General features: G+C 40.6%; 1 protein-coding gene across 1 annotated transcript in view; it reads right to left on the minus strand.

The window, feature by feature from the left end:
• Positions 1-14,909, minus strand: part of LOC113225748 (putative U5 small nuclear ribonucleoprotein 200 kDa helicase) — a 32,623-nt gene extending 17,714 nt beyond the window's left edge. Inside the window, exons 1-11 of the mRNA XM_026458157.1 lie at positions 14,872-14,909; positions 13,886-14,066; positions 12,031-12,240; positions 9,557-9,657; positions 7,732-7,862; positions 7,082-7,221; positions 5,029-5,265; positions 3,702-3,883; positions 1,946-2,117; positions 1,436-1,596; positions 11-162 (exon numbers count right to left, since the gene is read on the minus strand). Coding sequence (XP_026313942.1) covers positions 11-162; positions 1,436-1,596; positions 1,946-2,117; positions 3,702-3,883; positions 5,029-5,265; positions 7,082-7,221; positions 7,732-7,862; positions 9,557-9,657; positions 12,031-12,240; positions 13,886-14,066; positions 14,872-14,909 — 1,705 coding nt within the window. The remainder of the gene's footprint in view (positions 1-10; positions 163-1,435; positions 1,597-1,945; positions 2,118-3,701; positions 3,884-5,028; positions 5,266-7,081; positions 7,222-7,731; positions 7,863-9,556; positions 9,658-12,030; positions 12,241-13,885; positions 14,067-14,871) is intronic.
• Positions 14,910-16,005: the final 1,096 nt, after the last annotated feature.

Consider the following 16,005-nt stretch of genomic DNA (forward strand, 5'->3'; position numbering starts at 1 on the left):
TACGACTTACCGATGGTAGTGTAGTTGATGTAGTAGTAGGAGGCGATCATGCCCAAGTTGAGTGGCTGGACGTCCATTTCGTCTTCCACTGCGATGCACTTGGACTGCTCTAGGTCTGCAAGTGTGGATTCCACCAGCTCGGATAGATGATCCGACAGGTGCCTGTGGAACGATATTTGTGAAATATTAACAACCTCGCAGGACTGTATCACTCACACCTCGCGCTTTAGAGCGGCAGACTCTAAAGTCAGGATTGCCATGATGTTGTCCAACCTTTGATAGGAGAGGAACTCCAAGACGAAGAATATCAAGTGATGGGATGAACAAGTCGTGGCTGGTGGTAAGCGACACGTGTTAAGGACAGCTGTAACAGTTGCGGTGCCACTCAGAGCTTTAAATCACGAAGATCTGAGAGGCACTGCCACTGTTTCCGTCACACTGTGACTAAGTTGACAAGTCCCATGCGCCTGTAATTTCACCAGCACTTTCAACCCTTCACAGTAATGCTCTCATTACTGCTTGGCGGCAGAAATAGGTAGCACTACGTGTTAGATAAAGATGTATGGAAAGACGACATGGCTCCAGAATCCACACAAATTTGATTCAAAGTGTATTCCATAGCATTTAAGTTTATTTGAAAAGAGCAATCCCTAGAGTTTCTTGCTCGTTCTTCTCAGGGAGGTCAGCGTAGTGAACGAGCAGTAGCTTAAATGTGACGTTTTCAAGTGTAAATTTATTTTACCTATGGAATAAATAATCTTTGACTTTGACTTTGCATTTCTCTGGAGAAATTCTCTCACTAAGAGGTTTGCTGCTGCTAAAAACTCCCTTCGTTTTTTAAGCTTTATTAAGTCTGGGATCCAATGGAAGAAAAAATTTTTACTGCCTCAGTGGCCGGTTATCATGCTGTACTGCCACGCAGAAGTTCGATTCCGGAGCCGGGAGAAATATTTCGACCCCTCCTACGTGAAGTATCATATGTCGAAATTGCCAAGTTTACAGGCGAGCGTTTTAAAGTTTTGAATTCACAGAAATGAACATAACACGATCATCTAATAGATCATCTTAACGATATCTAGGATTTAATAACACTCTACTATCTATGTGAATAACGAGCTATGCCGAATAAAACTGAGAAATGCTAACGTCACGTGTTACGCTCATTTGTCAGTAAATTCACAACTTTAAAACGCTCCCCTGTAAACTTGGCAATTTCGACATACGATACCTTACGTAGGAGGGGTCGATTTATATGGCCTACATTTGTTTATCTCGTGAGTTTGGGTGTAATTCGTGGTTGTCCACGTGTGTCCATAGAACCCGCAATACAGGGTGTTCCTAGTGCGGCACTAAGAGTGTGTGCGATATTATTATTTATTGAATGGTTCTTTAATACTGCAGTTTTACTGAAAAGGACCTGTTTAGTGATAAATACCTATGAGTCACTCCCTGCAGGTTATAATAGTTAGGGTTCTGCGTGAGACGTCGGTAGAGGAATGTCCATGTTAGGTAGTCGACTGCATCCTGCTTGTTCTCGATTGTTTTCGTCACGATTTCAGCATTTATGTGGTCGTGCAGACGGTGATCCAAGTGGCTCTGGAACGAGAAAGTTAATCGACTAAAATCCAATCAACCCGCCCTGGTTTTAACCGAGTTTTTACCTAAAGCGCCAAGTTCTTTTTTTAGTTAAATGGTTTACCCTTGACCACTACCTAGCTCTGGAGCAAAGATAGAATCGACGATGGAACGAGCTCGCTCAGAAGATGCCTATTCATTCGCACCTTAAAGGTATAGTTATATTTTATTATTTAATATCTATTTTATAATTTAAAATTTAATTGTAAGCGTACAAGGAGTGTGTACATCTCGGATCAAGGAGTTTATGCGCATAAAGGATTAGTCAGTTGGTAGTGGTGTATAATATACATGCAAATGACAAGCTCACCTCCAATGGCAGGCAGTCGTTGAGCAGTTTGGCGAAGAAAGTCTTGTGATGTGCGGCACACATGAGCACGGCGACAGAGTGCTCGTCTTCAGTGGGCCGACAGGCGCGGCCGACCATCTGCAGCACCGTCGTTATGGGGTACTGCTCGTACGAGTGCAGCTTGCCGTTGTATCTAACCATAAACAATTCCGTTAGGCATCTGAGAGACGTCACAGTAGAAATGGCTGTAAACCGCCAGTGTCGCGAGCAATGAAATAGACGACTCGGTAAAATAATAAAAGGCAAAAGAAGACTGTAACAATAAAAATAGTGCATTCGCTTTTTGGTTTTAAAATCCAAAATCTGTTTAGCCCAATCTCTTTCTTTTACCCTTCTTAGACTATGTTGATTCCTGCTATTTGGATGCTACTGAAGAGGTGAGGTGAACGGTTGCAAAAGCTGTGCATAAGGTTCATTTTTGGCCTTCGTAAATATGATCGAATCTCACAGCTTTCCATTGGTCTCCTCAGGAATTTGCGTACAGACAGTACGTACCCTTGTTTACAATATTCTGCATAACCCATGTCTCCCGGGTATCTGAAAGAGCGATTCATCTTTGTCAGGTCCTAGGATAAGCCCTGTCGCTCTCTCGTTAGGTCCCAGTTATGTTTTTCATCTTTCAATTCTGATTTTTATTCCCACTCCTTCACGCTTATGCGGTCAGACTTTGGAATGCACTTCCCATTAGTGTTCATGATAATAAATCCTTAGCAATTTTCAAAATGAGGGTTAAGGAGCTTTATTTATCGGCTGTTGTATCTATTTTATAAGTGTCATAGAACTAAATATGATTTTTAGATTATCTAAATGTTTATATAGTATTTAATGTTTTCGATATCGAGTGTGAACTGGCAACCGGTACTATCTCAATTTTGATAACTTTACAGTTGAAGAAAAAAATCATTTATATAGCATCTGGTTTATTAAATAAAAATACGTAGTATACATACATACGCGTGGAATAAAAATATTTAAAAACTACGTATTTTTATTTAGTAAACCAGCCCCCGTAGCATGGCTACGCATGATAGATATCTAAATTAGATCTGATTGAGACAGCCAATAGCGCGCGTTTATTTCAATTTTATCGCGCGATCGCGACTATCATGCGTAGAGCCATGCTATCCCCATAGCTTGTAGGGAAACATTTATTGGACCCCGAACCCTTTATAGGGATCGAATACAGCGTGGCAAAGCTCACTCTGCTGAACGAGAGCACACACGTCTCCCGAGAAGTGTGGCTGCAGAGTAAGGTTCTTGAGCACTCAAAAACCCTGATAGCTGCAGACCAAACACTGTAGAGAAGCTCTGTCATTGGACAGGACATTGTGGCTTGAACAAGCACATGTCAAATATTGGGCAGAGAGAGAATAGAGAGTGTAGATTCTGCCACGAGGCGGATGAAACTCCTGCTCATCTTCTCACCCAATGTTACCCCTTGCTGGGCGTACGAAGCTCCATAATGGGAAGGCATATGCTACAACCAGAGGACATTAAATCTATTGGAGCCAGGAAAGTCCTTCAGTTCTTCAATGCTGTCGGCCTTGGCTCCGAACTGTAATTAGTGGTGGTCATAATAGATCAACTAACGGTCGCAGTGATGAGGGGCTACATATGCCCCGAATGAAGCCATCCTAATAATAATTATATATTTTGACACACATGGCCCCAGACTGTTTCTGGTAGTGGAAGTGATGTCGAATGGCGCAGTACTCACGTGCAAGTGTCCGCGATGATGACGGTGTGGACGTGCGCGGTGGTGGCCCAGGCCAGCTCCGCGGCCATCACGCACAGCTGCGCGGCACCCGACTCCAGCAGCTGCTGCACCACTCGTCTGTCGCCAGGCTCTACGCCCTCATGAAGATATGCCACACCCGCCGCCAATGTTTCTTTCAGCATCTTGTTCGAGAAAAAAAAATTGTCAAGCAACTTGGAATTGGAACAATAACAAACCAGATTAAACTAAATAAAAGTTTCTTACAAAACCGCGCTGACATCACAACGTCATGTTTACATGCACAGGGGCGCCACCAAGCGGCAGATAATTCAATTATGACACTGTAAGCTTTCATATAGCCTAGTTTTATATATATTACTTTTCAATAAAGCATGCTCGGAAAATCATCGAGTATATAACCAGAAATAGAGACGAAATAAGGGCCATACATTCCTGGTAAACTCATCAGTGATACATCACTTATAAATATCAACTCTCGTTTGCACTGAGATAGTACAGCACCAACAACTGTGTGCACGTCTCCGTATATTCCAAAAATATTCTGTATTTATTGTAATAAAGATAATATCTGTAACTATGGGGGGCTGTTCCATTCGGTGGTGTGGGAAAAACAGCAAAACATCTAGTTACAATACAAACTAATTATTCAATTTTTCGTCCATTATAGCAAAGCTCAAGTTAAACTAGTCAAAATTTGAAGTGAAACAATTGACGACACCCGTCAATTGTTTCGAGTTCGAGCTGGCCAATCGGAACGCAGTTGTCACAGTAATGATTTGGCAGAATAGTTTTCAAAAAAAGTAAATGACATTTCGTCTCTATTTCTGGTTACATACTCGATGTATTCACACACTGCCTTTTACCTATCCTTAAAGTAACGCATCCAAATTAACACCCTTGATAAGAAATTTAAAAAAAAAAACTTTTGCCACCTCCTGAACGATCACTCTTTATAAGATACGTGTTTGAGAAAGTAAAGCATCGATATGTATGTAATAATGTATGAATTAAAGACGACCGCTGTGGCCGAGTGTCTAGCACACCGGTTTTCACGGTGTCGCCATCTCTGAGGTCCCGGGCTCGATCCCCGGCCGGGTCAGGGTAGGAGACTAACTTTTCTATATTGTCTCGGACCTGGGTGTTTGTGGTACTGTCGTTGTTTCCAATTTCCATAACACAAGTGCTTTAGCTACTTACATTGGGATCACAGCAACGTATGCGATGTTGTCTAATACTTGTTTATTTAATTACTTATTTAATGCTATAGGACGCGTGACGGGTGATCGATAGATGTGTCGCATGCTACCTTGTCCTGGATCTTGTCGAGGAAGGGCTGCACGAGGTCGGCGCGTGCATGCAGGAAGCGGCCGGGGCGGCCGTGAGCGGCGGCCAGCGCCAGAAGGTCCGCGGCCAGCAGGCGCGAGTGCCTTCGCGACCCCACCCACACGGCGCAAGGCTTGCTGGCGCTGTGTCGTAGAACCGCGTTGTAGATCGGCTTCGTCATGGCCGCCAGCCGCGACGCCGCGTGCGAGATGTTAAAGCCCTGCACGTGTGTAACAGGCTAAGTATATTTGCACGTTGCACTCCATTATTTTCAATCCTCACTACTCAGAATACTTGAAACTTAAAGAACAATGACAAACTTACGTATAAGTTTTTGTTGATATTATTTGTATGCGTCTGTTTATGAAAAATATGTGAAATTATAGAGTTAAAATTCCTGAACAAATTTTGTCTACTTTCTTTACTATTCTGAGAAGTCAGGAATGAAAGGTTTTAAAATTCCATTTTGAAGTTTTGGAGGTTATGTGTTACGTAATTGAATAAAATATATTCGGTGTATTATTATTATATCAAAATAAAGTACAGAAGCCTTAAACAGAGTTAATAGACGCTGCATGGTGCCGTGGGTTTGTGACGCGACGAAAGTTCAGAGGAAATTATTTTTTTTTGCATACTGGTATGGTCAAAAGGCATGAAGTTAAGCCATAACAAAAAAACTGACTTAATTAATAACATACCACAGCCTATTGCACTGGTAACTCGGACACAAATTATTTTTTTTGCCAAACGTGCCATTTATCCCTGTTTTTGGGAACTTTTTTGCCAGTTTTATAATTTTCTCGCGTGGCATTTTGGAGAAGAAATCGGCCCCTCCTACGTAAAGTATCGTATGTCAAAATTGCCAAGTTTATAGAGGAGCGTTTTAAAGTTCTGAATTCACTGAAAGAGTGATCATCTAATAGATGATAATAGATCATCTAACCTATATCTATGATTTTATAATACTCCATGTGAGTAACGAGCTTTGCCGAATAAAACTGAGAAATGCTAAAGTCACGTGTTATACTTATTTCAGTGAATTCAAAACTTTAAAACGTGTCCCTGTAAACTTGGCAATTTCGACATACGATACTTTACGTAGGAGGGGTCGAAATTATCGACTTTATTTTTTGTAATGAAGTAGATTAATGTTTTATTAGCTTATTACAAATCGGTCGAATCAGTCCATTCGATATTACGTGAACTAAATGCGGTACTGAAATTTCTTTTTTGGCGGTTAGATGTCGCTCAACGTTAAGAAAGTGATAGTTGTAGATATCAGTCCGGTTACATACTAATTAGTCATTAGAATTCCTTTTAAATATGATTTTATTTCCAGCCTTAGAGGGTCGCTATTATAATTTGAAAAACCTAATGCATTTATTTTATTCAAACTTGTAATTAAGACATTTGAAGACGCTAACGAAATCTTTTAACTATGATTTTGCCATTGTTCTTACAATATCTCGGTGACTCTCACGACGTCCCACTTCGATCCACGAATTTACTTTCACTCTATGTACCTCTCATTTATTTGAAACTCTCTTTCAGACAAAATGTCATACAAAGTCTTCGGTGGAAATGGTCTGGATTGACGAGGATGGGCGAGGCGAGAATTGAAATATTTGTTGATGTAATATTGAACCGTATTGCTGTCAAGATAGAGTATTATGCTCTTTAATGGAAACACGATTGCGTTCTCGCGAGATTGTGGCGTACGTACGACTTGAGATTAAAAAAAAAGATAGTATTATCTGATTCTTCTTCCTTGACCATATTTAATAATAATAATTTACGGCGTATTTATCGCTAAATGAGCTGAACAGCACTGAATATTCTTAGAATATTTTTGGTGGAAATAGGCCGACGAAATGTCAATTCTCGTCTCGTCTCGCCGGTGGAAAACTACCATTACCCTTCAAAATTGCAACGCAGAAATGATCATATTACTGCTTAGTGGCAGAAATAGATACGGTGACAGTACTTCCACCATGCATAGCACGATTTCTTGGTTGTTACAAATAAATAAAACAGACCTGTATATGTAGTTCGAGGGGCAAAGGCCTCACGCTGGGGTGGAAGTTGAATGTAGCGGTCGTGGCGCAGCCCAACCACGCGGCTACGTCGCGGGCGTCTGCCAGGGGCAACGATAGTGCCACTATGCGAATTTGACGGCCTGAATCAAACAATAACGAACATTTTATGATATAACCAACTATCTTAAAAAAGCCGAAAGTTTGACATTTATGGACCGTGCGACTTAGGCTTTATTCAGAGTGGCGGCGGGCGCGGGTGCGTGTAAATCGAATGTACGTAAACGCTCGTTGCGTTCACGCAACCGGCCGCCCCCGTAGACTTATTGACTCAGTCAGCCCGTACCATTCACAGTGCTTGGTCTAGCGTCTGTTTGCTACTTGTGGATCTAACGGTTTTAGTCGCTTCGGCACTGTGAAAGGGAAAACGTCAAGACCCGCGCGCTCCCACCCGCCACCGCGCCCACGCCTGCACTCTGAATGAGCCCTTAGGCTGCTAACAGATTGACTGCATGTTTGCAGTTAATGCGTTCCAATAATTCCACTTTCCACTAGTGAGAATTGGTCTTCTTATTTACTACCAGTCATAGGTTTGAACCGGCACACTGGTCGTTAATAAAAAAATGAAAGAAACCAATGTAAGTTGTTCTCACCAATCTGCGACGAAATGTATCTCATTCTCGAGCAAACAACTTCTAGTACGGGACCTTCTTCGCCTCCCAACAGTTGTAGAGCATCAACTATGAACAAAGATACACTCTGGACACTCTTGCGCACTTTCCATCTGTAACAAAATTGTTATTGTAGCTAATTGTATTTATATTTTTCTAAGTGCTTGTTGCAGATCTTTGTTTTAGGTTGTAACAAGTTTTTTGCCGTAGCGCCATCTGTGAGAAACCTATGAAAGCTTTCCTTCACTCATCCAGGTACCTTTACAGATACCAGCCCCTGACTAGAGACGTCGCGCTAATTATTGTAATTTTTTTAAAGTATTGAATGTCATGATATTTGACCACCAAAGACATTAAATTATTTTTGTGAAAATACTCCACAAGTTTGTTATAATAATTATGAATACAAAGAGCGAACAGCAAGAAAAAAATTCTTCGAACTTAATATTAATTTTAATATAAATTTTTCATCTGTCATGAGTGAATAAATAACACCGTTACATATTTATAAGAAAACCAGCAACAACCACAATAAAATGATATAACCCTTTTGCAAAAGGTGTAATAGCGACTGCTGAAGATTTCAATCTCGAAATGGACAGCAGCGAGGTCATTGTTCTCACGTCATATACGGGTAAGGGGATTATAAAAGCAGGTATTGTTGGTGTATACACACAATTTAAATTCTGGAGCTGTGTCACCAATTGGTATTGGAGAGAAGAGTTGACCAGTGCGAAGAGGACACTTTCTAAAACGACATGAGATACACCAGCCATGACCTTAGTGGCACCGCCGCGACTGGCCCTAAACATTTACTGCGTCCAGCGATACCGACGACGTTGTTAAACATTTGTCACGGCTTCATTACGCCGCAGTCTGCGGATATTGTGGAGTATATACGGGTCAAAACCAATGCTATCCGAGGGCCGAGCAGTTGGGGTCATGCCAGAATGTAAATTTTAATTCATTTGTGGTGAGACCACCAACTCAACATCCGTCGACTTTGTAACGATGTTTCCTATGCACGCTACCGGACACCCACGTTGCGTCACACGTCGCAGACAATACATGTAAATAATTAGTACTTAGTGTTTTATTATATTGTTATGTACGTTAATACATAAGGTGTGTATTTATTGGTCTTTGTAATCTGAATATAAATAAATGAAAATAAAAAAATACAAAAAACGTCATAGGATTACGGATTACGGACGCGATTAATTATCAAAGAAAATAAATATCTTAATATTTTCCGAACTCCAGCCAAATCATACGCCATACAAGACAATGTGACGGCAAAGTTGTATTGTGAGGTGTGTTAGGCATCCCTCCGCTATCCCTCCGCCAGCACGATTGACAAATCAAGCTCATCAAACATTATTTCCATAATCTAGCATCGATTAGGACACTAGCATAGTTAATCCATAAGTTCGTATTGTTAATTAAATTATTTTAAAATCATTTCGGTTTTTTTTGAACCTTCGACCGCAGCCTACGTAATTCATGCCTCTACGACAAGCGTCACAATGTAAGCATCGCCTGCCAGTTGCTTAACTGTCTCCGTGGCCGAACGGTTACCATGCCACGCTGAGATCCCAGGTTCGATTCTCGGGCCGGGAGAAATGTTTGTATGGCGTACATTTATTTCTCTCGTGAGTTTGGGTGTACTTTGTGGTTGTCTATGTGTGTGTCCATGGCACCCGCGACACAGGGTTTCCCTAGTGCGGGGCTATGTTGAGTGTGTGCGTTATTAAAAAAAAAAGTGGCTAGTTCTAGCAAATCTACATTCCGCAGGTGCAAGGCTTACCTCCGTGACAGTACGTCCCACTTTTCAGCCGTGGTGACGATGATTTGTCCCTTGTTCAACAGCTTGTGGTCAGTCGCTGTTTCACCTGTCAGCTGGACCACCTGTAGGTGAAAAAATGTTTGGGAAAAATGACAATATAAATAAAAAAAATAATAACAAGAGAAATAAATCGAGTTGTTAGGTTTGAAAAGCCGTGACCAGGATCACGGCAATAGGATAGGAAACTACACACACACAAGAATAGGTATATAAAAACATTTTACTTTTATTTTGGGCAAGCAACACTGTTTTTCTTTCTCTTCTCTCAAAAACCCTTGTAACGGCAGGTCTAAATTTAAGTTATTTTTGGAAATACAGTTCACATTAGTAAATTCAACTTGTATTTTATTTGTACGATGAGCTAAAATTATAATCTGAACTTTGACAAGTATGCGTGTCTATAGAAGACATCGTGTGTTACAAACTAAGTTATAAATTAACGCTCCCCTAATATGGGTAGATGGCTAATCTTAAACAAATTAAAATAATCGTCGGTACTATCTATAAAAATATGTGCAATAAGCAACATCTAGTTGATTTGTTTGTTATCAGTCGAAACCATCGAGTATATTACCAGAAATAGAGACGAAATGTAATTTAATTTGTTTGAAAACTATTCTGCCAAATCATTACTTTGACAACTGCACTCCGATTGGCCAGCCCGAATTCGAAACAATTGGCGGATGTCCTCAATCGTTATATTTCAAATCTACCGGTTAACTTGAGCTTTGCTACAATGGACGAAAATTGCAAAATTACATATTTAATTACTGATGAAATTTGATTCCTTTTGTTTTGTAGTTAGATGTTTTGCTGTTTTTACCCACACCATCGAATGGAACAGCACGCCACTGTTAGAGGTATTATCTTGTACAATAAATACAGAATATTTTTGGAATATACGGAAACGTACACTTGTTGACACTGTACTATTTCAGCTTCCTAATTTGTATATAATATTTCAGTGCAAACGAGAGTTGATATTTGTAAGTGACGTATCACGGATTAGTTACCAGGAATATATGGCCCTTATTTCGTCTCTATATCTGGTTATATATTCGACGGTCGAAACGCTTCAATTCTATAATGAATTTATTTATTTAATCAGGCTCTCACAACAATGAGTACACTATAACTATGCAGGCATATAGAGTAGACACTATGGTTTTAAACTAAGTGTCAAGCAAAGTGTCAAGGAGGGCGCAGCATGCACTAAAAGAAAATCAATAATATTTGGTTAAGTATGACTATACAAAAGTACCATCATTATAAACTTAACTATAAAATTCTCACATCACTTTCTTTGTTCTGTTCTGTTCTATTCACTTACTCATAGAAACGGAAGTAAAATTTAGATCAATTTCACTCTGATACTCCTTATACAGTGTTGTTGTTTGTGATAAGAAACAATGTAGCCCATTGACTTACAATTATATGGACGTCGGGTCCGCGCTAAAAAGTGTCCGAACTTATAGGGCGTTAAAATCGTATACAGAGCGTCATTCACGCTCTAGTCTTCGTTTGTTCGACTGACAGCGAAGCAAGCAAAATTAGACAGTACTGCGATGACATTACAATTTAAATTCAACGTTTTAGCTTTTTCATATTCCTTGACATGTCACTACGTTTATATAGGTTGACTTGGGACATTTTTTTCGAGGTTTTTGTATTAGACCCGTCGTCCATTTATTTGTAAGTCAATGATGTAGCCTCAAATTTTTGCGATATCTTGGCCTATGAAAGAGTCTATTACTACCAGACCACGGTAATTGTCGCGGGACAAGGAATTCTATTTTAGAGAGCAGACCAGGGCGATCAATAATGCCTGAGACAATTTTTTTTTATAAAGGTCAGATCAATTGGACTCGAACAGCTAAGTGACAAAATATTTTTTTGAGATGTCATAAAAAATCATAACCCAATTTTAGAATATTGAAATTGTTTTTATGATATTTCGGCTATGCATCGTTAGGGTAAGTTCCGATAAGTTAAACACGATAAGTAATTTTAACTGCCTCTGTGGCCTAACGGTTACCATGCCGGACTGCCAGGCAGAGGTCCCAGGTTCGATTCCCGGGCCGGGAGAAATAGTTGTATGGCCTACAATTATTTCTCTAGTGAGTTTGGACGTAATTTGTGGTTGTCTATGTGTGTGTCCATGGCACCCGCGACACAGGGTTTCCCTAGTGCGGGGCTATGTTGAGTGTGTGCGTTATTTATTATTATTTATAACTGTTTTTAAAAGAGAATTTTGTGTTCTATCTTTTTCTATTTGAAAAGGATATTTGACCACTTGTCACTTCGCCGCGGTTTAATTAGTGGACGGCAGAATATGCGTCTATATACGGCGCGGGGCGTGTGTTAAATTAAATAAAAATTACAGATGGTTATGAATCCATCAATACCCTTGAAAATAAAACGCAAGGCCAACATACCTTTAAATTAAACTTGGTACCAAACTTGTGGTACCAATCGGCGAACACGATGTCAGCTAGAGCGTCCTTTGGCAGCAAGTACACCGCCCGTCCGGACATGTTGGTGGACAGCATACGCAACAGCGCGAGTTCCGCTATTACAGATTTACCGGACCCGGACGGCGCGCCGATGAAGACATTGTCATCGGAGTTGTACACCGCGTTGAACACCTTTAAATTATATTACGGAAATTATTATTTTTTTATGTCTGGTTGTGAAGGGACAGACGTGAGATTTTTATTATGATACCAAGTCACAGGACATTGTTTGCCTGGTGGTAAGCAACACGCCTGTTCATAACAGTTTGCTGTACCATTCAGAGCTATGAATCGCAAAGGTCTGAGGGGCACTGTCACTGCACCCGTTGACAAGTTGACAAGTCCCATGTGCCTGTAATTTCATCAACACCCTTACGGAACGCAGTAATGTTGCTGGGTGGCATTTCCCTGGACGAATTCATTCATAAGGAGCCTTACTGCTACTAGAACTGAGGCACGTGAGTTGCCCTTAAGTTGAAAGCAATGGGCGGACGTTGTCACAGGACACTGCGACCGGCATCTCCGGGACCAGCCCAGAGACCTAGTAGAGGATGAGCTAGACATTCTCGGGTCCTTCCAGACGCGTAGATTTCTTGAAACCGCAGCCCGATTCAGATCTCTTCGGTATTTTAACCGAGTCGTCGTTCTCGAATCGAAGGTCGCTTTCCGACCTATTCGCGTTAAACGTTTGATTCGGATACGATGTCGTTATTCAACAGCTTTTACGGAGTCAGTCGGTGAATGTACGTATGTATGTACATTGCTAAGATTTTTAAAGGCCTCAAATATAGGAATGCATTAGTCTTATATTAAAATAAATTAATAAAATTGAATAGAATCTAGACTTTATTTAAAAGAATAAGAGACTTTCAAATTACATCGTCAGACGTCTGCGCCTCTTATTTATCACACCTTCCATGTTGATAGTGAGGCTTTCAATAATATTTATTTCAAGTTTAGATATATAGTATAATATATAATATCATTTTATAGATGTACGTATCGGATGCTTAGAACCACTTAGATAAGTTACCGAAGAAATCGTACGACAATAGTTATCGTAAGGTTTGAATCGACTTCCCGGAGAGACACCTCGGCGTCAGGAAGTGAGCGTGCCTTACAGCTCCGTCACCAAAGGGAGATTTGGTAGTGGACTCAAGAGTCGACGGCTTAGCGGTGACACCGTTCAGTTGAGAACCGCATGAAGACTGTGACAACTCTGTAGTCAGGCTGATCTGGGGACAGAACCTGTGCATGCACAGGTTATAGTGCCCTTCTCGTATACCCTAAGGGTCAGTAGGGAGGGTCACTATAGTCAAAACTTATGTCGAAAGGAAGGGCATGCTACTAGCTAACTTCTTACAATTCTTTTCACATGGGACTTGCCAACTTAACTGCCTCCGTGACTGAACGGTTACCATACCGGTAAGCCAAGCAGAGGTCCCGGGGTCGATTCCCGAGCCGGGAGAAATATTTATAAGAAATATTTAAAGAGTAAGAAAATATTTAAAGAAATATTTATAATTTATAACACAAATTACAATGTAATATGTGGTTGTCTGTGCGTATGTCCATGGCACCCGCGATACAGGGTTTACCTAGTGCGGAGCTTAAAAAAATATGTCTCAGAGTGACAGGCGCCGTGGCAGCGCACCTCAGATCTTCGCGACTTATAGCTTTGAGTGGTACTGCAGCTGTTATGGACAGGCGTATCGCTTAACACTACTTCACAAAAAAAGGCGTCATAAAAAAAGTTGTTATTTTATGATATTCTTACCTGCGTCTGTACAGGGTTGAACTGCACAAAAGTGTCAGCGTACAGCTCTTCATATTTTGGATTACGTAAAGCTGATATAGGCAAGGGTTGTAGATCTAGCAGTTCTGTAGGAGGCAAGTTCTTCTCGGGCAGAATGAGATGACGGAAGGACACTGGAAGGACTGTTTCTGCTGCTATCCATCTGTATCACAAAAAAGAAATTAAGATTTTACGTATCGTTCAGCCCAAGCTCAAACTCCTACTCATATTGATCCAACTCTACTCCTCATTCGTAAGGAAGATTCCCCACAGAAGAACAGTAAGAAATTCTAGGGGTTATTCTTTGTAAATAAACATTTGTATTTGCAATATTTATTCCAAATATTATAGGTCAAGACAACCTGCCAGATGTAAACGGGTCATTACCATAGATTTGAAGTACGCTGTATACATAATCTTAATGCTCTGGCTATACAGAGGCGGGAACGGGAGCGTTCCGGGCGCTAAAATTGTTGTAATGTTCGAGTTCTTATGAACCCTGCCACACTGAAACCGGCGGCGGGGCGGGCGCGGTCAGGGGGGTGATTCACGTAACCAAACCGTTGCGATATCGTAGCGATTTAGTCGTTGAAGTGCTTTTTCGTATTCGCGTGTGACAGTGAACGTCAACGAGTGCAATTTTAAAGTCGTTCGATCCAAATGTCGTTAAAGCGTATTCTGGTATATGAATCGAACATTAATCGACTGTAAACGACAAGTCATACGTATTCTGCTAAAATTTTGTCAGTTCTTTTAATAGACTTTCGAAGACTAAATGTCAAATTTCACAATCCAAGATATCGTCCATTAGTCGTTACGTTTCGATTCTAATCATATCAACGTTCGTTCAAGTGATGCGTGAATACCCATTTGGGATAGGACTTCGATCGAACGACTACGTAACTTCAACGATATTTTGATAGCAACTTACGTGAATCGCACTACTGGAGCCCAACGCTATGACAAACAGGTGGTCCGGGCGCGAGCCGGGCGAGTTGTATTCCATTGAGTTCTATGCAACCGTCCACCGGTAACAGTCCGTTGTAAATTTTACAGCTCTTGAGTGTGTTTTAATTAGCTACTTAATTAGCGTGTAAGTTCAGTCGACCAGTACGGCACAGGTAAAACTGACTTTATTTAAAGTTTTACTGCACATCTGTAGTATATGGTACAGGTACACACAAAAGTCACTAAATGCGATGCGTGTACAGTACAACGACGCGTTCAGACGACACTGTAGCGCGTCCGGGATGTTCGCAGATGCAAGGGTTGACGGCTTCGAAGCGACGTTGGGAAATGAATGTATTTTATTTTATTTTAATTAAGTTTCAATAAGAATTTAACCGAAATTTCTTTTGCGTTGCTTCCGTAGTGTTAATAAAAGCAGAAAATGTTGTCCGACAGCGATGTGGTGCTTTCTTTAAATTCTGTATAGAAAATGAACCGTGCTGGTTTTGGTGTCATACTAGCCGCCTTCGCTCCGCCATTCCGCCGCGAACTACACGAGGAACAACGCATACTACTACGCATTAATTAGCTTCCCGAAGTTTCGCCCCCGGACCGCTTTTCTCGCTGTACCGCCTCTGTGTAGCCTGAGCTTAAGTGTACATTTTACATAATAGTTTTAAACATCGTCAATGACAAATTTTTAATATCAACCGGAATATTATTATAGAAGCGTATACATTGCTATTTAAATTAATTTGTGACTTTGTGAAGACTATTGTCAAGAACAGGCAGTTTATTTTTATTCCTAGTACATATATTATGCATGTCACTATCTAAAAATATTATTGTTATTCGTAAGGCGAGGTATTAGAAGTTGGCACTCGCGTCTTGCAATCCATGTGGTAAAGATTAATATGTATAAAATAAGAACAGGCTTTCAGAGCTTTATTTTAGCCTGTGTTCAGGATTTTATATGATCGGGTAAAATACATTCTATCGGGTAATAAATTAAACATTTTTTTTGTTACAATTGCACAATCTTTAGGCAATATCCTTAGGTGTATATGTAGATACTTAAAAAAATTGGTTTAGCAAAACAGTCCACTCCGCTCATTGACTTACAAATAAATGGACGACGGGTCTAATACAAAAAC

Source organism: Hyposmocoma kahamanoa, unplaced genomic scaffold (genome assembly GCF_003589595.1).
Source record: "Hyposmocoma kahamanoa isolate Upper Pololo Valley unplaced genomic scaffold, ASM358959v1 172, whole genome shotgun sequence".
In the NCBI taxonomy this organism is placed as follows: Eukaryota; Metazoa; Arthropoda; class Insecta; order Lepidoptera; family Cosmopterigidae; genus Hyposmocoma; species Hyposmocoma kahamanoa.